The following is a 23,055-nucleotide window of genomic DNA, read 5'->3' as shown; positions in this document are numbered from 1 at the left end:
TTTGATGTTGTTCAGCAACGTGACTGCTCACGTGACTGAAGATCAGTGACATCCGCTCAGTTTGCCAGTCCTTTAGCAGGACTAAATAGGTGGGTTCAACTCATTTATTGAAACTGTTTGATTCAATTCAAAATCCTCCCTCCTAACATGCACAATGTACTTTTCTAAAACAAAATTTAAATCATTTCCCTCCATTTGTTTGCAATAAGATGTTTCAATTAATTATGGCAGGAAATTTCCTTAAAAGGGCGGGAAATAAGCGAAACATGACAGTCATATTGGTGACAGAACAGAAACAAAACAAGAAACAAAAACAAAATAAAAGTTAAAGCTGAAACGAGAACCAGAACTAACAACGACAACAACAGCAACAACAACAACAACAACAACAACAACAACAATACAAAATCAAATTTAATCCGGCAGTTCCAGAAGTTAGATTCAGCATTAAGGACGAAAGTCGTGATATAATATTAGAATGTCTACGTGACATTTTCACATGGCCCATATATAATGATAATATGTTTTCAATTTTCTCATTTTTTCCATCACCTTCACAACTCTTTCCATCACCACTGAATCCAAGTGGGCAAGGACCACAGCTAATTGTGTCCTTGTTTTTGAAGCAGGTCACGTTGGGGTAGCAGGAGTCAATGGTACAGTTGGCGATTTTAATGTCACAGCGCGGACCAGTAAAACCCACGTGGCAGTTACACGTGTAGTTATTGACAAGGTCACTGCAAGTTCCTATGTGTAATGAAAAAAAAAAAGAAAAAAAAAAAAGGTCCACTTTATGGTTTATACTTTTTGTAAAGTAAGATGGATAGAAAGAGATACTGGTGTGGAAGGGATAACATTAACCCTACCAACCTTTGGGATAAAAAAATCCCCTTTCCCCTGCATCTACCCGTGTTCTCCGAGTTAGGAGTATGCAAGCGGGACAATATACATGAAATGCCATGCATTGAATTTTTTGCTGCTTATCCTCATGTCAGCGAACCCGTTCCCCGTCCAGTGTAAAGAAGATTGATTCATTACAAAATAAATAAATAAATAAATGATACTAATAATAATAACAACTATAATATTAATATTAATAATGATAATAATAATAATAATAATAATAGTAATAATAATAATAAAACAATTGAAACAATTTTAATGGCTTTTCTTGGAAAAGACATGAACATACCGTTCCCACAGGGTAAAGAAAGGCAGTCGTTGATGTTCTCTTCACATTTTACTCCAGTATAACCAGTTGGACAGACACAAGTGAAATTGTTGATTTTATCACGACACGTTCCTACAGAGATGCCAAAATAATGGTCAGTTTTTCAAGTCATTATTTTGAGGTATACTTATTGGATGAAAACGGTTTTAGGTGTTCTTTGACTCATTGCAACCACCAGTACCATAAGCGTCAACATTAGTCAACTAGTTTTCCAACCAGTAACCAGTAGCCAGTAATCGGGACCTCAGCGGGCAGTGCATCAAATTCGTGTATGAATTACAGGCGACCCAAGCTGCAGCTGTGAGACGATCATTCCGCGTGATAGTGGTCATAGCAAAAGTATAAAAGTGTTTATGGGGATATTAACGACAAGTCAAAGGAAGGTAAGAATACACAATGTTCACATCGTAAGCTGTCTTTTTCTAGTATTATCAGGGCGAAGTGAGCAGATAAAATCTTGAATGTTGTTTCAGTGCCTGTCTTGTACATGTTCAACTTCGTAACGATCTATAGGCGTCATTTGGTTGAAAGTTCTTCCTCTGGATAGTTTGCTTTCACTGTGTCCGCTCTCGTGCGAATCCATTTTCCTTAAGAGTTATATTTCCGGAGAATATTTTTGACTATGCGGGGATGTTTACAACTAACTTTGTAACATTAATATTTTTAATGAGCCGTAATCGCTACAGCGGGGAAAAAATCCGGCCCGTGAGCCGTATCGTAAAAAGCTGGAGCGGTCACGAGCGCGTGATTAGCCAATCAAATTCAAGGATTTAGGATTCCGGCCCGCTCACGATCAGATGTTTGCGAAAAAAATAATATTAAGTTCTCAATAAAAAAAAATACTTCACATGCATTAGTCTATATAGAGTATCGCTTGTTGTCTGACGGTTTATTATGCTGCGTGAAGTCGCAATGAAATTTGTCCCAAAAAAAAAAAGATTGAAATCCTTGTGAAATTGAAATTAAGAAACGTTTCCAGTCGATAGATTTTTTTAAAAATTTTACTGCAGTTAGATAATGAGTTACTTGTGTCAGAAATGCAAAAAAATTGGGGTCAGTGACTTCGTTTCAGAGATAAAGCGTGTGGAAAACTACCCTGATTTTGAAAAATTAGCGCGCATGATTCAGCATGATCTACAGGAGTTTATAGTTAAAAATATCGAAGGTAAGTCAACGGAGGCAAACGATCTTAGTCATATTTTTTAGAAGTGGTTCCGTTGCGTAAATAATTCCAAATGTTGCATGGTCACAAAACTTAACCCTTCAAGAGGCATTTGAAACCACCGCAGGGAGAGCTAAAAATATGGAAATTCGATGATGCGTTTTGCAAGAAATTCAAACTTCTTATCGATAGATTTTCTTCATTTTTTCGCTAAACGTAGAAACTCGATAGAAAAAAGGATCCATCGAAAGAAAAATAGGGGTTACCGAACGTCCAAGATCGTTAAATCCCGGCAAGGCTATAGCAATGGCCATCTGCCCTATTATTGTTTATTTTATTACTTTGCGCGCGCATCGATGCATGTTGTGGCGTGTGAATCTGCGTGCGCAGTAATGATGCGCAGAAACAATTAGCGCGAACGCCCTTAAGATGCCTTCGAGCAACGCTTTTGATATTGAAGGCACCTTGAACACTTATTCAACCATGGAAGATTAGAATATTGGTGTTCGCGTGGCTTGTTGTCTATTCTTTGATGGCTGAAAGGGTTTGAGTTATGGATTCGCGTATAATTTCAAGGGTTGCGAGCAGAATAAGGAGCACTAATTCTTTACGTTAAGTTCACTTCATTTTGTCGCATGTTTTTGCGTTCACGAGCTTGGAATTGAGAGGATTTGTGTTAGCGTCTAAACCTTTAGTAGTCGCGTGTCAATTATGGGCCATATCAGGCCATATCAGGCGATCGTCGCCCCAACTTTGAAAATGGCTTCCATCTTGGATCGGTCATCTTGACAGTTTTTGTTTTTGTTTTTTTTGTTTTTTTTTTTTCAGAAAGTTCAGAACAGCTCGTCAAAATTAATGCAAAATACTAGAGCTATAATAAGGATCTTGGAATACGATCTTCCAGAAGCTTCAAACGTTATAAGAAATACTAAATTTTTGCGAAACATCCTGACTGCCATAGAAAAGTCACGTCAAGTGAATAGGCAAGTGATACACTAATTTAATTCCTCGCACAGACGGACCGACCTTTACAGACAATATAATAAGAAAACAATACTTTGCCACTGAACGCCTGCTTACCACGAATGCATGGAGATGACTGACACTCATCGATTTCAACTTCACAATCACGGCCAGCGTAGCCACCTTGGCATTGACATGTGTAGTTATTAACTTGATCGGTACAGTCTCCTGGTAATAAATTAAAAAAAGAAAAGAAAAGAAAAAAAGAAACATAAAACAAATAAGTGGCACACGAGGCGATAGCCGAGTGTGTCACTGATGTTCTTACCACATTTTGACGTCTTCTGTGATCTATTACTGAACAGACACACCCGGCAACATGGAATCTATTTGTTTTATATAATAAAGAAACAACAGAAACAGCTTTTTTTATTTTAAAATCTTTCAACATGACTCGAAAGCCGGCCTTTGCCCACTTTAGCGGACGCGAAAAAAAAAGCCATTTGACGTAATCTATTGTCTATATAAAATGAAGCAATCTCATTGGTTGTTATGCGTAGCCAAGAATTGTGATTGGTTCAGGAATATCGCGCCACTGAATATTGAAGGAGTTGAGAAAAATACGCTCGAGAAACTTGCGGTTGTGGAAGCCATTCGATCCAAGTTTTGGATGAAAGGAGCCTTAGTGACGGTGGAAATTTGTGACCTCTGTGGTTGGTGATTCTCAAATCAGTTTGATAGAGTGTCGAGACACCTTATAGCTGGGATACAGTTGGCCTTGAGCTGTAGTGAGCTCTACTTTTCTCGCTGCTGTGCACTGAAACGGACTGGAATATTCTCGTCGGAAATTAAGGTTAAACTGTTTATGTTAATTAACTGATGATGTTTTGATGTTTAATTCCTGGAATGAAACTGTGTCAACAATCATCTTGAGACTGAGAAAATTTGAATTTTTTAGATAAATTAATGACAAACATTTTGCTTATTGTTTTTTTTTTTTAAATTCGAGACAAAGCAATGGTTTCTTACCTTAAAGTAATTTCAAGATAGACCGATTTTGTGTTTGGTTTAGTCTCGCTCAACTGCCAACTGAGACTGCTCGAGTATTTTTTCTGAGTCATTTTCTAGAAAAGAAACGGCTTTTTCTTTCTTCTTCCAGACTCTCGTACCTGCTCAATGCCTCGACAAGACTTTTTGTACCCTATCTTTTCACAGTCACGTAAAATAGTATCTAAATTCTTAAATCTTTCCGCCATTTCAAACACAGAGGGAAAAACCTTTGAAATGATGACGTCAATCGTGCGTCTGTCCTCTAATAGATCAAAGGCGAGAACCAATCATGCGAGAATAACTTGGGTTATCATATAATTATTCATAGATTGATCGTAAAAGAGTAATAGAAATGGTGTAAAACAATAATAAAAAAAAAATCTGTAAATCTCTTACGGTATGTTAAGGTCCACTCTTTGGACGTTGACTTTAATTTTGCACTGCGGTCCCGTTAAATTAGTCTTTGTTTTTTCTAAACTGTTGGACGGCCTTTGTGGAGAATGGAGGAAACATGTTACTTACCATTTCTGCATGGTGAAGATTCACATTCATTAATGTCAATAGTGCAAACGGGCCCACTGTATCCAGCATCACAAGTACATTTGTATGCGCCTGTGTAATCCGTGCAGTTTCCTGTACGCATACAAATTCACGCATAAGAGCACATACTTTCATCAAAAAATAGCAATTTTCAAAACAAGGTCCAAAACTTATCAGTTTGCCAACTCTATTACACACGCATATCATACGCGTTCGTGCCCATTATTTCTGCACATCTTTACTGTGCACGCAATTCATACCGTAGCGATGTCAAACCAGGTCATGGATCGAGCCCGCGAGCTAATTAAGAAGATAATACCGAGTAAAAGTTTGGTACCAACTACGCTCTAATAATAATAAAAATAATGAATAGTGGCTGGTCCTTTTTTGTTTTGTTTTGTTTTTTGTTTTGTTTTGTTTTGTTTGGTTTAGTAATACAGTTCCTTAATTGCTGCTTTCAACTTATTAAAACCAAACGAAAGGTGACAAGGACAAGAGCAAGAACAACTATGACAACAACTACGACAACAGCTGAAGATTCTGAAGGTGAGGATTCTCAGCCCAAATCGGTTCTCAAGCTTACAAGTCTTCTGTTCTAGGGGTGAAAGAATGCAATAAGCTGGAGGTTTCATTTTCAATATGCCTGCTTGTGATACCCAACACATATTCGTTACTAAAGATGTCCATGCTATGAGGCCATGAAGCAGATACTGCGCTTAATGACCAATATGCTACACAACGTTGATCCCACAATTTCTTTTTCATTCAGTTGCCGTGAGTTGGTCTTATATAATCATAGAAAAAAGGTTCTAGAAATATTCGCTATGATGATAATTTCCATCAGGCGGCTTGCTATTTACTTCTTTGCCTCTTTTAACAAAGCAAGCCCTTATATTTATAAGGAAACTGCTATTTTCCCGAGGATGACCGCCTGATAGGGTTTGGTCGTACCGTACATATGTCTGGCTGGATACTCCAAATTAAAAGGAATGTCATTTTTTTTTTCCCCTCCACTCTCTATCTTCCTTTTCTTGCTCTTTTCTCTCTCCCTCACTCTCTCTCTCTCTCTCTCTTTTTTTTCTTTTTGTTTTCTTTTTCCATCGCTTGGAGTGATTTTAAGGCCTTTAGTAGAGGTGAAATCAAAGTGTCTTGAGATTATTTGGTTCAGAGTATTGACACGTTTTTCATTAATCCAGTCATACATCTGTCCGTATTCGCAAAAACATAGCCACAGATCAGAAATTGACTTGTCACTGATAATCTTGATACAATTCTGTCCCAGAGCTAGCTTTCCACAAGGCTTATCGTAGCTCAAATAAAAGCTATAACTCTCCTGTATGCCTTTAGAGGCCAGGGGCTCGCTTCTCGAAAGTCCCGGAATTCTTAGTCAATCGGTATTTAAAGACAGAGGGGTGTATACACCTGAAACGTCTTGTATGAAGAGAACCTCTGTTCGTATTAAGAATATATGAAGAAAACAGCTCTGTAGTCAAAAGGTTTGAGATTTTTCTGCGGCCTTTCGGGTGCGAAAACTTTTCGAGACCTTCGAGAAACGGGCCCCAGGAAGAATAAATTCACGGTCTTTCATTGAATCGTGAATTGTACAATTTAATTAAGAGTGCTTTCAACATGAAATTCGAGTCTAAATCAACGCAAGCGTACACATATCAAACCGTGTTGGAGAGCTGATCTACAGCTTTCTAAAGGCCTGCATCGTCCTAAATGGACCGAACAAGAGCTTCCTACATCGAATAAAAATAAAAAATAAAAAGACAGACAGTTCTGATAGTTAGCTAGGCCGATCAGGTCAGCGCTACACGTGATTTCCTTCGCTCTATTCGTGGCCATGCTTTGCTCGCAAATAGCAATGTCCCGGATGTACTCGAATTTCATAGAGCGGGAAAGTCTATAGCCGCATCAAAGTTCAGGCCAAATAACGCCAAGAGCAGCTAGAAATGCCTAGTCCATTACATTTCTAAGCCCTAATTGACGCGGATAAAGCTCTTTGCTGTCCATATCTAAAGCAACCACAACATTATCGCCACATTGCAAACGGCCTACTATTACGAGGCTAAATGTCGACCATTTTATACATCTCAGGTTGTCTACATTTCATGCCAGGTAAGGTTTGCAAGCTGCTACCATTAGGAAAGCAAAAAAAAAAAAATCACAGCTTACACGAACCAAGTGCTTGAAATCTGAGGGCATGTTTTTGGAAAATCAGTCAGACATATACTTATTTAAATAATATTATTTAAAATACGGCGCTCCATAAGACATCTATTTTAAAAAACCCATCCTGTATCAGACAGCCCTTGCCCACCCCCAACATCTTATAACCCTCAACCTTTCCGTCGCCGCCCCAATTCCGTTAAACTGCTATACGTAAAGATTTGGGCAAGCGATCATCCAGAAAATTCGAGTTTTCTTGTTCATCCATTATTCGTATACAGCGATGTATTTCCCTCTCTGTCTCTAATGTGTGCCTCTATTGTGCGTGAGTATTTGTTTACCCTTAAAAACGGCTTACACCACTGACCATGAATGCAAGGAGAGGAACTGCAGTCATCATAATCGATGTCACAGTTGCTTCCAACATATCCAGGATCACAGAGGCAGGTATACTTGTTAAGTCCATCAATACACCGACCTTTAGATAAGCAAAAGACGGTATTATAATAACAGGAAGTCCAATTATACTCCTATTTTAAATTCTAGAGAACACTTATTTTTAGGTCGGCTGACTGGCTTAAGTTACAAACAGCCAAACGAAAAGCGAGTTAAACAGCGTAGACCTTAAGATACCCCGCATCCGGTGCACGGGTACGGGTAAACTAGCGGTAACCTCACCCGTCAATACAGCGGGAATTTCGAATTAAGTTACCCGCGCTAAACAGTTCACTTGTTGATAATACGAATGGCGGTCGCCACGACAAGGTTAGTTAATCCTAGTTCGTTTTTTCTTTTCTCTGTGATTTATCGATTCCAATTTTTTTTTTTCTTTTCATGAAGGAAGTCGATGATAGCAGTGTATAGGAATAAGTCTATACTCGCTCGATTCAAAGTTCAGTCGAGCACATTTAGCGTTTAAGCTGAAGACTTAAATACTTTGGTGACTGGCTTTTCCGAAACTTTTTTTTTTTGACTATGTTCCCGCTATTACGGTCTTCTTTTGCTTCGAGAGACCTCGTTTTTGCTGATTGTTTCATTTAAACTACACTTTATTTAGGAGAAAACAAAACCTAGGAAGCGCAAATATACTTATTCGTTTATTCATTTTCCTTAAACCGTTAAGAGCTACCGTTTAAGTCTCTTCCAAAGCTTCCCGAAAATGAACAGGAGTAGAATTCCACTCACCCCGGAAAACGGCTAGGTTACCTGGTCGTGAGTTGAGGTCGTTACCAAATATGGTCAAACATGGCGCCCTCCCCTTTCCCGTACACCGAATGAGAAATGAATGATTGAACTCAACCCCTCTTTTATGGATCAAAAATTTAACCAATTTTCTCCATGTCGTACCTAGATTAAAGAAATATACTTTGAACTGTGTCAATTGAACATACTGGTATCCAAATGGTAAGGCGACATCAGTACATACTGGTAACGTGACTTCAGTACAAGGAGACCATACCTCGAAAACATGGATAAGACTGACAATCATCAATGTTAATTTCACAGTTGTCTCCGGTAAATCCAGGTGCACAATTGCATTCATAGTAACCTGAACCCCTGGGCCTGTCGGGATGAGGTACACAGTTACCATTGTTCTGACACTGGCAGACAACCAAGGATACAGTGATATTAACGTAAGATGTTGCTTCACATGCATCCGTGGCTTTCAAATGGAAATAACTAGTAGCATCATTGGTGGCATTCCATATTAAAACGTTGTCAAAAACAATAGCCTTGTTTGGCCTCCCGTTCACTAGAGAAACCGTCACAGGCATTCCTTCCGGATCTACAACGTCAATGGTTAGCTCGAGAGTTTCTTGAAACACTGCGAAGTATTCGATGACTGGTGAAAATATAGGCGGCAGGTTAGCTGATGGTAAGAAACGATGTTTTATTGTAAGTAAATTAGTTACATATTGTCACACCGAAGACGTGCAAAATTCATTGGAAATGCTCGAGTCAAAGAGGAATAAAACAATGTGTGTTATCACCTTGACGCTTTGTCCAAGAGTTTGTGCTGACTTCTGGAAGACATTGATAGCACCAGTCAATTGGATTTGTCTCGTTTGGGGCGAAGCAGTAACGGTTAATGAAGCAAGAGTTACTCTGCATGCATGGGAGGAGAAATGGGTAACATAGGATATTAGTTCTCGCAATTCTTGGGGTCACGTAGCAGCTCTCGTACGTTCTGACATGCCGAATGGCTCGATACCCTTTGAGAGAGCAATAGAACAAACAACAGAAACAATGCACCAAGCCCTACACAATAACAGCTATACACTATGAGGACAAATAGAATTACAAGCTTATGAGAGCTGCTACACTTCCGAGTTTTTGGCACATGATCAGGAAAAATGCAGAGGCTGTCGTTATAGCAGCTAGAAACGTGGTAGAGTAAGCTGGACATTCTTCAGTGAAGAGACTTCTGTTATTATGGTAGCGACGCAGAATGCTAATAAACAATTTTTCTGAAGATAAAGCTTATCATAGCAAATTATTTTCCATCAACAGAGACGAAACAAGTGGATGGTTCAAAAGAGCCACCAGTCCGATGGCTAAGATGACAGAGAAAACAATAAGTGACCGACAAAAATAGTGTGCATGTATGTTCGTCTTCATATCTCCATCTATATTATCGGTTTTGTTTTCTTCAAATCTACAAAATAGAGTTTTCTGCAAATAATGCTTGAAAAAACTGCTGCATATAATTAGTACTAAGAAAGGGAAACGCCGAAACGCCTAAAATACTTGCTTGTGGTTATTTCGACGTATTACGATGTTCCAGGTGTTACTACGTCTTTCACAACCCTCCCCAACACAAACGTGCCACATTAATGTGCATGAATCTCCCATCATGCCAGTTTGACACCCCAAATAAAGATCAGTTCCATTCTCTTCTTCATGCTTGCTTTTTTTATTTTAAAAGGGAACGAACTGAAACAAGCTGGCAAACAAAAAAGAAAGTAAGTAAAATATAACGATACTTGCCTTAAGGAAGCATCCAGATGAAACGCTGCAATTCATGCAAGCTGAGTCATATGATATAAACGTGAGATTTTCTTTACTTTGACGTTCACCATCGTTAGACACAGATATCGTAAGTCCAGCCGCTGGTGTCCCTTGATCAGTCTCGTGGAAATAACCTTGCGTCACTGGTGATTCAGGCAAATAACAGTCCGCAAGCACCAAATCTGTCATTTTACCAGGATATCGTTGTTCGGTATTGTTTGGTGTCCAGGCACCGTTTACTACCTATAATTGGATTTATATCAGGGAAATGCGCACCAAACGAGACACCAATATCCATACAAATTATTTCGAAATTAAATGCTTTTTCGATCACCCAAATTGAAGCATGAATAAGCGCAGCTGAAACCCTTATCTTACGTTAACCTCAAAGCCGACGTGTGCAGACGAATAAATCCATCCATACATAGACAGCTGCATGCATTCTTAAAACAATTTCAGTTCATTTCATTTCAGTAATCTTTTCAGCCATATTTCACTTTACAAGAAAGCGTGCGATCACTCTGAAGGCAGTCTATCGATCTAAGGTAGATCATAATAAGCTATTAGTGTTTGATCAAATTAAATTTCTCACCTTGAATTCCTTAACATGGCAAGTCATGTTTGTAGAATTCAGGAAATTTGCTCCAAAGATTGTTACCTTCTTACATGGTCTTTTGCGCCTATCACACAATCCATCTCTTTGTAACCTAATAATAACGTAAGTTATTTTAGCTACGGTACGTAATGGTTATGGGCATGAGGATCAGGATTAGGACAGAATGAATATGAAGATCAGGAAGAGTAGGGAGATATGGATTAAGATGAGGGCGACGTTGGGGGTAAGGGTGAGGGTGAGGGTGAGGATCTAAGGTGAGGTTGAGAATGAGGATAAGGAGAAGGATAAGGATTTCAGTGAAGATGGTTGTGAAGGTGAGGGTAAAGATGAAGGTAAAGGTAAAGGTGAAGGTGATGATGAAGATGACGATTTGGGTGAAGGTGAGAGTGACAGTGAGGGTGAAAATGAGATTGTGGGTGAGGATTGGGATTAAAATGCGGAGGATTATGAGTATCAGAATGAGGATGAGGATTGCAGTGAGGATGAGGGTGAAGGTTTGAGTTTTAAGGTGAAGGTGAAGGTGAAAGTGAATAAATTACGTATGTTAATTGGGGGAGAAGAAGTGCTAACCTCGTGTAACAATTCAGATAAAGTTTTATAGTATAAAACGTTTAGAGCCAAAAACTTAGCGTTAATAAACAATGGAATGGCGTGTTCATTTTTCTTTGCGAAGTAAATTGTACATTAAGATATAAAAAGAAAAATTATTGATTGACTGATGGATGGATGGATGACAGGTTGCAGGGAGGGAGGCTAGGTAGAAGGAATGGAAGTACAAAGGAATAAATACACTTTATTTAAATGTACTAGCTGCTTCATTATTAGGAATGAAGTGTCATGCGTGTAGCTGGATTACCTGGAAATTATCGGTATCTGAAAAATGGACGTAGAACAATCCTCTGCTGTGTAGTCCTTGTTGCAAACGCAGGAACCATTGACACATTTACCGTTAAACGTGCAGTCATTAGGACATAAAAGCTCAGCAATTTGTTCAACAAAAGCATCAAGGGTGGGAGTTTCCTCACTGCTATAATTTGCAAGCTTGGATAGGTTTCTAGCTCCCAATTCTCCACACTGGTCAATTAATGAGGCCACATTTCCAGTTGCAAAAGATAAGTCTCCAGCGTACTGTAAACGAAATAAAACACAACCGGCACTCCTTCTCTTAATCGCCTTCAGCTTATAAATAATCCATTATTTATCTCTTATTCAAGAGAAAATAAAGATATATTGCTCGGATGTATTCCAAAAACGTAATCGTTAGTGATGACTGTGTGGGTTTTTTTTTTTAGGTCGATCTTTGAATACTTGTTTGCTTTTGGGAAAGTGTCACCAAACACCGAGAATAAATTGCCAAGCTCCAGTGATTCAAAATTCTAAGCGCGGAAAGTAAACTAGCTGAGGGGTTGTGTCTTGCCAACGTTGGAAACAGAAGGATAAGCAATTAACAATGCCGAGGGTGTTTTGCCAGTTATTAATATAGAAGTGAATATTTCACTGAAAACATATAATTTTTCTTTTTATAGTTAAAGGCCCGGAGAGCTAGAAAAAGGGCAACATGAGCACAGATAAAAGGAATCTACCAAAATATTGTACAGATAGATGGACTGAAATATTCCACCTGTTTATTATTATTATTATTATTATTATTATTATTATTTATTTTTTTTATTTTTTCAATTTTTTTTCCGGTTGTTTTGTCAAAATTTCGGATTGTAAAAGCTCTTGCTTACAGTTAATCTACTGGGAATGAGCATCCCCGAAATTCTCAGACATTGGAAAAGTTAATTATACGATTCTGTTGGGGACTTATCACAAATTTCGTTGATACGCGACCTTCGAATCAAAACTCCCGCGAGCATTTGGCGATTCGCCTCCGTCAATCATGCGTTCCTTATATGGTGTTAAAGCAATGCCGATGTTGTTTTCAAATATATGGCGGTCACTGTGTAGCCTGTTCGTTCAACATGATTGCTTGTTGTTCTTCAAGTTTACGTTGGCGAGTGGTGTTTTTTGCTGGTGCAGGGGCTTAGCGTGAGCGTTATGGCAAGATTTCTGCACTTGGGGAGGACATTTGGGTTGAAAATTCGGGAAATCTACAGAGATACATCCACGGTTGATTACCCAGCCTGGACGGCAAAAGCAAGACAAATCGACGGTAGGTGATGCGATAATCGCATAAATCGATTTGCTGACGTTTCTAGATTTTACTTCTTCTCGGAATTTTGATCGTTGGCAGTATTGAAATACAATTGCAAGGATTGAGACTGCTGTATTTAGGATTCAGTTAGAAAACGGTAGTTTGAGGTTATTGTTTTCTGAATATCGTTTGGAAGCACTTCAAAGGCTTTACACTGTTCGAAAATTATCAAAACGTACAGAGAATCAGCGTAATTATGATTTGCTGGTATCTAATTTCTCTATAGTAAATAAGAGACTGTGTCGCATTTGTTTCAAAATTGGGCATGACACTGTACATGTAGCTACAGAAAATCTGGTTAAGAGTACTGCTGGGCTGGGACGAAACGAAAGCGCTGCGTAAAACTTGCCACGAACAGTGCATTATCACAAAAAAGTGAAGCAGAAAGCACTAAAATTTTGCATTTGTAAAACATAGTCGTAAAAAGCGATTCCCATATAAAAATCACGGTTACTAAGCCCCACGTCAAAGTGCGTCCAAGGAAATATTGCAAAATTCACTACAAATCTCCGGAGTTGACGGGATTTCAAAAGCTTTACCGGTTTCAGCGGGGTTAACAAATAGTAATATACTAACCACCACATCATCCGAGCATGTATCAACCAGTGACTGCACGTCTACTCCCAGTTTGGCACAGAGTTTACCGATCTTTGTCTCAGATATTCTCTCAGCGCAGTAGCGTGAGGCATTTTCCCTAGAGAGTGGTCCAATTTGCACCTCTCGCCTGAACCGTGGACGCAATTGGCGTACTTCTTTAAACAATTGGAAGTCTTCTTCTGTGGCATCATCCGAGTGGCCCACATCTCTTTTCTGTCGATCACATAAATCTCTAGGCGAGATGGGTTCCAACTGTTTCTTCGCTAGGGTTGGAAAGGCGACTTCAAACACGTTTTCACACACTGGAACGTTATTTTCATTTTTCCTATAACACGAGCAGGACTCCGAATACTGCACTTCGTCGTCCTTTACGTTAAGAGGTAAGGTGTCAAAGTAGCTTTCACCAGGTTTTAGTCTGTTGACAGAAAAAGAAGAACACATGCAGATACAATAAACGATGGGTTCTTGACCAATCAGAGCGCTTGTAGTATCTCAGTTATGTTTTAAAGGAAAAATAACTCTTGCCGTGAAATATATATTTTCCTTAAACTTGGTGTGATGATGTCATCAGTCACGTGACCATGCTTAGTGCGTTTAATCTCAGTGTGAGGACAGGCATTGAGCAATTGGAAAACAATTCACCTATTTAAAGGAGAAGGTAACTCCAAAAACCTTATTATTTTTTTTTGTCTTTGCCTATAGCAAGTAAACATTCAGCTTTTCCATTCACCTAAGTTTCAGCCTCTGAAGTGCCTGCTATCCCCAAGAAATTCGTCTCGAAAGAAGCGACCTCGGAGGCCGCCATCTTGAAACTGTCTTGGAAGCAAGGCCGTGTTTATGTGACGCCATTTCGTCCGACTCGAAATTGGCGGGAAGAAGAAAACCTGCCACTGACTTGTCATCTTTCACAAGGCCAGCAAAATCTATTTTCATCCAAGCGATTACCCACTTTACCATCTTCAATACTGTCATTTTGGAGTTTGGAGCATGTTTGGCTCAAAACAATATGGCTCAAAAACAGCTATAACCCGGAGTGTTAGTTGAAAGGCTCTTCGGAGGCCATTTGGACAAAATGTCTCGGGCAGAATGACGTCACGAATGACGTCACGAAAACGTGGCCTCGCTGCTGAGTACTGTTCAAAATGGCGACAACGATGTTCGAATTTTGGACTTCTTTGGAGACGAATTTCATAAGGAAAACTTGGCAATGCGGTTTAGAGGCTGAAACTTCGGTGCGTGGCTAAACTTATTAGTGTTGAGAAAAAAGTGACCTTTTCCTTTTAAAGAGTAATGTCTCAGAGCATTTGCAAATGGCCCCGTGAATTTAAAAAATTAAGGGGGCTATTTGCATGAGCGAAAAAAAGTGGGAGAGCAGGTAGAGGAGTATATATTTTCTTGGCTGGAACGTACAGAAACTAAACCTTGCACATTACTAAATATTGTGAAGTATATATGAAATAATTCATATTTGAACTGCGGTTGTAGATGAAACTGAAGAATGATCATCGCAGTAAATTTTCCAAAACAAATTTACAGCGATGATCATTCTTCACTTTTATCCACAACCGCAGTTCAAATATGAATTATTTCATATACACTTCACATCATTTCACTCCTTACGGGAAGATATGAACTCAACTCAACTCAACTCGCGGTGTTTTGCGAAGAAATTTCTGGCAAGAATCGCGCCTTATACGTCCATCTCACATACAAAGATGTCGATCGTTTTCGGAAAGGGTCGGTCCTTATTGCTCCCATGTTTCTTGAAAGCCAGCCAGGTAAGCAAAGGTCATGCTCGAAACGTTCTCGTAAAGATAACAACTGAGCCGATCGCGGTATGAGTTCAAACTACGACAACACGCACTAACAAAAAATAGGCAGTCAATGACTGCATGTGGGTACTGCTGTTATTATTTAGAACATTGCACTAAAGCAAATTATTGGATGTAGTTACTTTTCACAATGCTGTTTCTAAGTACAAATTTCAAAATCATCTTCTTTCTACAAATTTTGAGGTTTTTTCACTTCTGTAAAAGATACCCATAACTATAATACTCTCAAAAACCAGAACAAATTATGGAATCTTTAACATTAGCTATCAAGGTGCAAAGATCTGGAATGATATTAGTGATGATATTAAGCTTCTGCCACTTCGACATTTTAAGAAAAAAGATCAAATCAAACATTATTGCAAGCTATTGGTACATGTTGAATATCTGTAACTATGTATGTAACTAGTACACTGTATCATCCAGCTATTTTTCACTAAATCTGTTTGTATAATTAGTCTTTTCTTATTTTCTCTTCTTATTCGACCCAAATAAATAATTGCTTTAATTAACTAAGGATGGCTGCCCAGTCTTATTAGCCCACTAAGGTTATTTCGGGCAGCCATGTACTTTTTTTATTTTTACTTATTTTTTGTTCATTTACTTTCTACTGAGCACAAATAAAGTTTTTGTTTTTGTTGTTGTTACATATTTATTGGCAGCAGCTACATTGAAACTGGCTCAAATTTTTCCTTTATACAGTGTATGACCTCATACCCATTGTATTGTAAGGTTTTGTTACACCAGGTATCATGACACCTCAGTAACCAAGCTTTATTGACCAGGAGAGCCTGGATGCTAAGTAATTTATATCTGGTCTGACCAGTTTTTTTGCTATATATTGTCACACAATAATTGAGAAAATGAATGGTCTGTGATAGTTGATATCAACTGATGGCATTTAATTGACTGATATAGCTCTTGATGAACACTTGATGACCATGAATACACTGAATGAAATCAATAATTTGTGGGACAAGTTTAGTGTTAATTATTGATTGATCACTGATTGATTAGCCTAAATCAGTGTCAAAATTAAACTTGCTTAATTGATCGGATTGAATTCATTGATAACATTAGTATTGTCTGGGAGCCTACAAATGATTTTAATATAGCATATTTATTAATAACCAGTGCATTATAATACAAGCTCTGCTGTGACATACAACTGAAAGAGCAACCATAAGCAAATTATAAACTTATTTCAAGCTCACACAATAGACCTTTCCCGCATTCTACTTCAGTGCGTACGAGCAATAACACCAGAGTGAGGTTGGGTGGACATTTTCATACATTTGTTGCATTTTTGTCCACCCTGACCTCGATTCGGCGCCATCGTTTGTTAGAATGCGGGAAGCGTCTATTAAAATACTAAGTGTACCTGATCATGAAAAGACATAATGAATTGCCTGAAGATACCAAAGGATACACTACATTTTAATATTGCTTTGCCGGTCCCACTTGTAATAATAATAGCAAAAACAATAACAACAACAATAGCAACGATAACGATGACGATGACGATAACGATAACGATAACGATAACGATAATGATAATGATAATGATAATGATAATGATAACGATAACGATAATGATAATGATAATGATAATGATAATGATAATGATAATGATCTGAAAAGCAAACAACAGTAAGAAAAGATTGCAGTAATTTACTGATACTATATGTATTTAGAAAGCAGCCCTAAGAAAATACGCGCGCCGATTGATTAAGAATCCTGTTTCTATAACTCGATAGAAACACAGAACTAGCACGCAAAGAGAATTTACATTTTGATGATCAAAGTAAACAAGTTGCTTTCCTTTTTTTCGTCGCGGTGTTTTCTAAAATAAATAGAAAACATGTTCTCCGTGTTGCTATCGAGTTTTAGTATAAATCTAATAGCGTTCTATCACGATTGCTACTCTCTGATTGGCTACGCTACTCACTATCTATTCTGTGATAGATAGTGAGTTGCGTAGCAGTGTGTGCTTGTTAAAAAATTGACGGGCGCTTCTTGGCGTTTTCGAAGTCTCTGTGAAGAGTATTTAGGTAAAGTTTTGAACGACTAGTAGATTTATACTAAAACAATTAGATCATCCGCTCTCGATTTCTATCGCGTGATAGTTGACTCGGGCTGCGCCCTCGTCACCTATCGCGCGATAGGTATCTCGAGCTCATAATCTAATTATTTAATAGAAACACTCGCAAAAGCTTAGAAGAACTGCGGCTCGTGGTCCCACAGCATTTCTCGTTCTCCCAAACTTCCACTCGTGTTTCTATTAAACATTAGATTATGAGCTCGAGATTTCTATCACGTCAACTATCACATATAGAAATCGAGAGCGAATAACCTAATTGTTTCAGTATAAATCTACTAGTCCTTCAAAGCTTTATCCAAATCTCCTTCACAGACACTTCGAAAGCGCCAAGAAGTGGCCGTCATTTTTGTAAAAACCGCACACTGCTGAGCTACTCACTATCTATCACAGAATAGATAGTGAGTAGCGTAGCCAACCAGAGAACGGCATTCGTGATAGAACGCTTGTAGATTTATACTAAAACGTGATAGAAACACGGTACATGTTTTCTATTTCTTAAATATAGATATCGATATGCACTCTGTATACATATTTTGTCGCAGGTTTAGATGCCTTGTGACAGTAGTTCAATTTTTATTATCATTTGATATTTTTTTCTTTCGCTTTACCTTAAATTGTATCCTTCTGTTGTTACGGTGGCAGAACGAGCTCCATTGTACAAACACAGACCCTCTTCATTGCTTGTTGTCTTTGCCCTTGGTGTTTCTAGCATAACATCAAGTCCCCACCTGCCTCTAGTTATTACAACCTTCGTTCCTGATGGAAAAAGCACCTAGAAAAATACATCCGTCCAACAAGTAATCAATCAAACACTCAATCAATAATCATTCAATCAATCAGTTAATTAACAACTCAACCTTCAGCAGCTAACCAATCGTTTATATTTCACACTTGTTTTCATAAGGCGAACTGAGTATATTGGTGAATATTTTTCGAACCGAAGGCAAGGTGAATATGAAACTAGCGTCCACCGATCCTGGAGCGAATGATTGTTTTTAATAGGGTAAGCCGAAGAACAGAGAGATCGACAGCTAACATTATAAGTCCGGGTGCGGGTTTTCATGCGTACATGATAAATCACTTGACAAGTGACCAGCTCAATTCCAGTAAAAGTTTGCAAGTTCGCATGTGAAAATTGGCAACTTTAATAAGAAAAATAAATTTAGTTTAATTTGGGCTTTCAAAGGGTTCTCCCCAAAAATTGTTATATTTACTTATTTTGAATTCATAAATTCAAGCCTGTAGGACCTGTAGAGATCGGCAAATCCATAAATCCATAAGTTCAGGAATCAATGAATTAATTTGTACAGGAATGTACAGATACATGAGTGGAAGCATGTACGACGATCGACTATGTACTTGCATATGCCCTTGAACCATGTGCCTATTTCTGCGAGTCTATAAATACACACGTATTACATTGTCACGTGAATTCATAAGAATTAATCCACATTCTTATGAATCTATCCGTTCCCATGTATTCAAGAACCTACGAATTATAAATCCAGGAACCAGGAGTCCATGAATATATGAATCTAACGTCCACCAGAACACACAAATAGGACCCGGAATAAACGAAAATACGACTACATGAAACATCATTCCCTGAATCAAACGAGTATCACACTGTTCTTTTTTAAATCAGAATATTGTTTTTTTCTGGCCATAGCTGAATATTCTTATTTCTCTGTCAATTTTAAGCTGAAAAGATTCTTGTGTATATTCTTAGATTATAACGTATGCATTTCTGTTTTCTCATGTCTTTGGTGTCTGGATGGTGTTAAAGTAATTTTGGAGCCAGCCTGCGGGCATCAGAACCTGATTTCACGCAACTGCTGAAATGTTATTGGCATCGAACATAAGGTTAGTGCTGTTTTTGCTGCTTTTTGGATAGTTTTGCCGTTTAGAAAAAGAAAGAATTTTATACGTTTTAGTTAAAAACATATAATTGTACTGTACCTCAACCAATTTTCGACATACAAAATTATACTCTTTTCAAAAGTTCAGCCTCTGGTTCATTCTTAAAATATTCTCAAAATTTCACAAATTTCATCCTCGATATTCTTATAAAACATACCCTTAATTTCAATAAAATCCCAATCAGCTGATCAGTCTCTTGAGCAATGTTTTCAGATGTCTTGAAAATGCCCTATATTTAAGAATGATGCACTTACCTCATATTGGCCATTAACCGTTCCTGGATATTTATTCTTAATGGATATTCCTGGTGCCAAACATTTTTTGCTTCGTATTTTGAGTGTTAGAGGTGTCGTGGTATCTCGATCCAAAATTGCATTGCAGCAGCTAAGTTCAATAACGTCGTTATGATCTCTAAGAACTACGCCGCAATTGCAGCTGACAATGTATTGGCCCCAGTTGCATGCCCAATGTCTTACATGGACCTATAGGGAAAAAACATATATCATGTCAATTGCTTTCCACTCGACTGATAGATAGGAATGTCCTCTCCGGGAAAGATCCGAAAGCAACGACTGCATTTACAGTTCAAGTTAAATTATCACTCTTTTCTGTATCGATACTTTTGGGAAGTTCAAAAGTCAAGAGCTTCGAGTGGAACGAGTCGTACAAGTCATTAAAATAGGTTTGCTAATTGAACGATTGGTTTAATGCAACAGCACAGCTATAATATATAGATTTAGGCCAGCCTAAAATCGTAGCTCCTAGCCCAGGTTGTTCAGATCCCGATTAAGCCCACCTAGAATGACATGGAATTTTGATTTTGAGCTTTTTGACTTTGTTATGAGGTTTTCTGTATATTGTTTGGCCTTCTGTTTTGAATTTTAATAATCACAAAATGCGCAAAGCAAAAGCAGTAAAAAACATTTGCATAGAAGAAAAACTTATAATTTCGTTAACTTTTAATCAGGATTAGAGGTAACGGACTTCTGAACAACCCGGTTCTGTTTTTAACAAGACATGAGCCCACGATCCAAGCAAAAAAAAACCAGCACTTGGTCAGCGGTGAAATTAAAAAAAAACACGTGACCTTGATGAGCTATAAACTTGTGCCCGCGATATGGTCTAGTAGTACTGGTCAGCGGATACCTTGTTTTGACAGGTGTCAATTGATCATAACATGGATGTCAAATATCATAGAAGTACACGGTAAACCAAGGCTGCATGTCTCTGTCAACCTATTATTTGGAGTATGGCCGCAATCTTGCGCGACTCCACCGCCGCCGTGCGCGTACGCGTGATAACCATGAGAAAATCAACTGTCATTGCATATTTAGCCTGAGCACGTTTTAGGTGCCATTGGCATACCGAACAGATCTAGACAATCGCGAATTTCGTTTGTAAAATATAAATTCATTTTTGACTAGGCGTCGTCCTCATCGTTGCTTAAGCCTGGTTCACACTAGCGACATAACGACATCGACATAAGGAAAGATCAGTTTTATCTTTATGTCGTTGTGCTCATGCTGTTATGTTGCCAATATTTCATTACGTCTACATCTTCACACTACAAAGATAACGTTCTTTGTATGTTGTTGTTATATCGCTAGTGTGAACCAGGCTTTTACCAGGCTTTAACCAGGTTTTAACCAGGCTTTAACCAGGCTTTAACCAGGCTTTATTGTCGCTAGTGTAAACCAGTCGACAGAGTTCGAATTTGCCTTTGCCCAGCGCAAATTGTCGGCATTGCATGATTGAATCTGCCAGCGATTAGGGACGAGCAAAAAGATGTCACATTTAATAATTTTTCAGTTATATTCTGAATGAGAAGTGATGTTGCTGGACTGGAAAGCGGATTTGTTTTTATTAAGCCCGGTCATTTAGATCAGTCTTGAATTTTTTGCTATTCTGCATGTAAGCTTATGGTATCGGGAAAAAAAATAAAAGTGATGTCTTTAATTCTCGTTACGTATAATAAACAAATTACAGCATAGAAAGTGCTTTCTACGGACTTTTACTCATTCGTTGCAAAACTCTAGAAAATTCACCCGTTCGCTGCGCTCACTCGTTCGTTTTTCAAAGTTTTACAACGAGTGAATAAAAATCCGTACGTCGCACTTCCAGTGAAGTAATTGCGTTCGACGAAGTGGAACGCAAACCTAATTTTGACCTTTGGCTTTCCAGAGTTGGTTTCCCTGTGCACAGTTATAGACCGAAAACACCACATTCCTGTAAGGACACCAAAATGGCCACCCCGCTTGATTTTTGCAGGGGCATGTCACGGCCAGTAAACTGGTACCGTTTAATGCTAAGACATGTGATAAGACATGTGGCGAACATGTGAGTATGTGAGCAGGCCATGTGAGTTCGTCTTTCCAATGGATCTTTCTTTGACTTCTTTCCATTCAGTCGCCGTACGCTTCGCTATTAAGTGCTTTTGATTTTGGCGAATTTTTAACGCTTTGACGGTAGCATTGATCGAAATCTGAGGGAATTGTCCTTGTTTATTAACACGACTTAGCTTTGGGATGATAACCGTGGGAACAGCTACATTTTGATTGCATTTGTTGATTAGTTCCAGTCGCGACAGATAGCTCAGTCTTTATCTGGTCGAATTTTATTGTTGGGAAGCGGTGGAAAAGTACTCTGAAGGCACGATCCATAAGACTACTTTATTCATTAGGAGAAATACTCGAATTAGTCGCACGGAGTTTTTTTTTTACAATAAACGACCACGCGAAACGTGCACGCAATTGCAAATGCTAGCTTAGAATAATGTACGTAATGTAAATATTCTATGAAACTTGAGAGTCTACAGAAACTGGCGGCGTCGTCACAACTCGGTTGCTGCTAAAAAAAATTGATTTTACCAATAGGAAAAGGTTAAAAGTCAGCTAGTGAAATCATTTATTTACGGTATATTTATATATTAAAGTGAGAGCGTCGAACGCACTCTCATAATCTCTTATTACTTTTAGTCTAAATTTAATTTTATGGCATTATTGAACAAGCGAGCAGCTTGACCATCGTAAAAAAATTATATTTCTTACCTCAAAGTTCCTCTCTGTATTTCTGTACATGATATAATCACCAAGCCCCATAAAATTGTAGTATCTGAAAAAACAAAAATAAATAAAGAGAGAAGTGCTTGTTTTGTTTCGTTTCGTTTTGCTTTGGGTTTTTGCTAGTTTCAGGGGAAGGAAAAATGTGTGGGTAAGATTATTATCCTATTTTCTCCACAACTGGTCATGAATCAAAAAAGAACCATAAAGACATCTACAGGAGACTAAGCATTTAATACAAAGGGTACCCCCATAAATTAACAAAGAAACTGAATAAATAAGGATACACAATAGATATAACTACAGATTTCACTGCCAGAAGAAAATATGTATCACTCATTTATAGATCACTAATATTTATAACTGGGGTTTTTCCGCATGTGGATCTCGGTTGAGTACATTGAGGGGATAATTTTCGTTAACTGGGTTAATTGGCAAACTTCTATTCCAAACCAAGTGATCATTTGTTATTAAAGACCTGGCAAGAATCCTGTTTTCCTTTCTTACAACTTATCAGCCACATCATGCCGTACGTATTTAAACTAACGAATTTAATCTCTGGCCAGCATAGGAATATCAATAAATACGATAAAAAATTGAATCTGA

The 23,055-nt window shown here is 38.2% G+C and overlaps 1 protein-coding gene across 2 annotated transcripts in view; it reads right to left on the bottom strand.

Moving 5' to 3' along the window:
• The window catches only part of LOC145498341 (von Willebrand factor D and EGF domain-containing protein-like), a 103,947-nt gene that overhangs the window by 44,496 nt on the left and 36,396 nt on the right, over positions 1 to 23,055 (bottom strand). For both annotated transcript variants that reach the window (XM_081478257.1, XM_081478256.1), the window contains exons 7-20: positions 22,438 to 22,501; positions 19,645 to 19,872; positions 18,079 to 18,242; positions 13,520 to 13,955; positions 11,600 to 11,871; positions 10,720 to 10,834; positions 10,107 to 10,370; positions 9,110 to 9,224; positions 8,578 to 8,988; positions 7,486 to 7,596; positions 4,929 to 5,039; positions 3,474 to 3,584; positions 1,193 to 1,303; positions 553 to 747 (exon numbers count right to left, since the gene is read on the bottom strand). In XM_081478257.1, the coding sequence (XP_081334383.1) occupies positions 553 to 747; positions 1,193 to 1,303; positions 3,474 to 3,584; positions 4,929 to 5,039; positions 7,486 to 7,596; positions 8,578 to 8,988; positions 9,110 to 9,224; positions 10,107 to 10,370; positions 10,720 to 10,834; positions 11,600 to 11,871; positions 13,520 to 13,955; positions 18,079 to 18,242; positions 19,645 to 19,872; positions 22,438 to 22,501 (2,708 nt within the window). The remainder of the gene's footprint in view (positions 1 to 552; positions 748 to 1,192; positions 1,304 to 3,473; positions 3,585 to 4,928; positions 5,040 to 7,485; positions 7,597 to 8,577; positions 8,989 to 9,109; positions 9,225 to 10,106; positions 10,371 to 10,719; positions 10,835 to 11,599; positions 11,872 to 13,519; positions 13,956 to 18,078; positions 18,243 to 19,644; positions 19,873 to 22,437; positions 22,502 to 23,055) is intronic.

Source organism: Orbicella franksi, chromosome 9 (genome assembly GCF_964199315.1).
Source record: "Orbicella franksi chromosome 9, jaOrbFran1.1, whole genome shotgun sequence".
Lineage (NCBI taxonomy): Eukaryota > Metazoa > Cnidaria > Anthozoa > Scleractinia > Merulinidae > Orbicella > Orbicella franksi.
The sequence above is the reverse complement of the archived record's forward strand: the minus strand, read 5'-3'. Positions and strand labels throughout refer to the sequence as shown.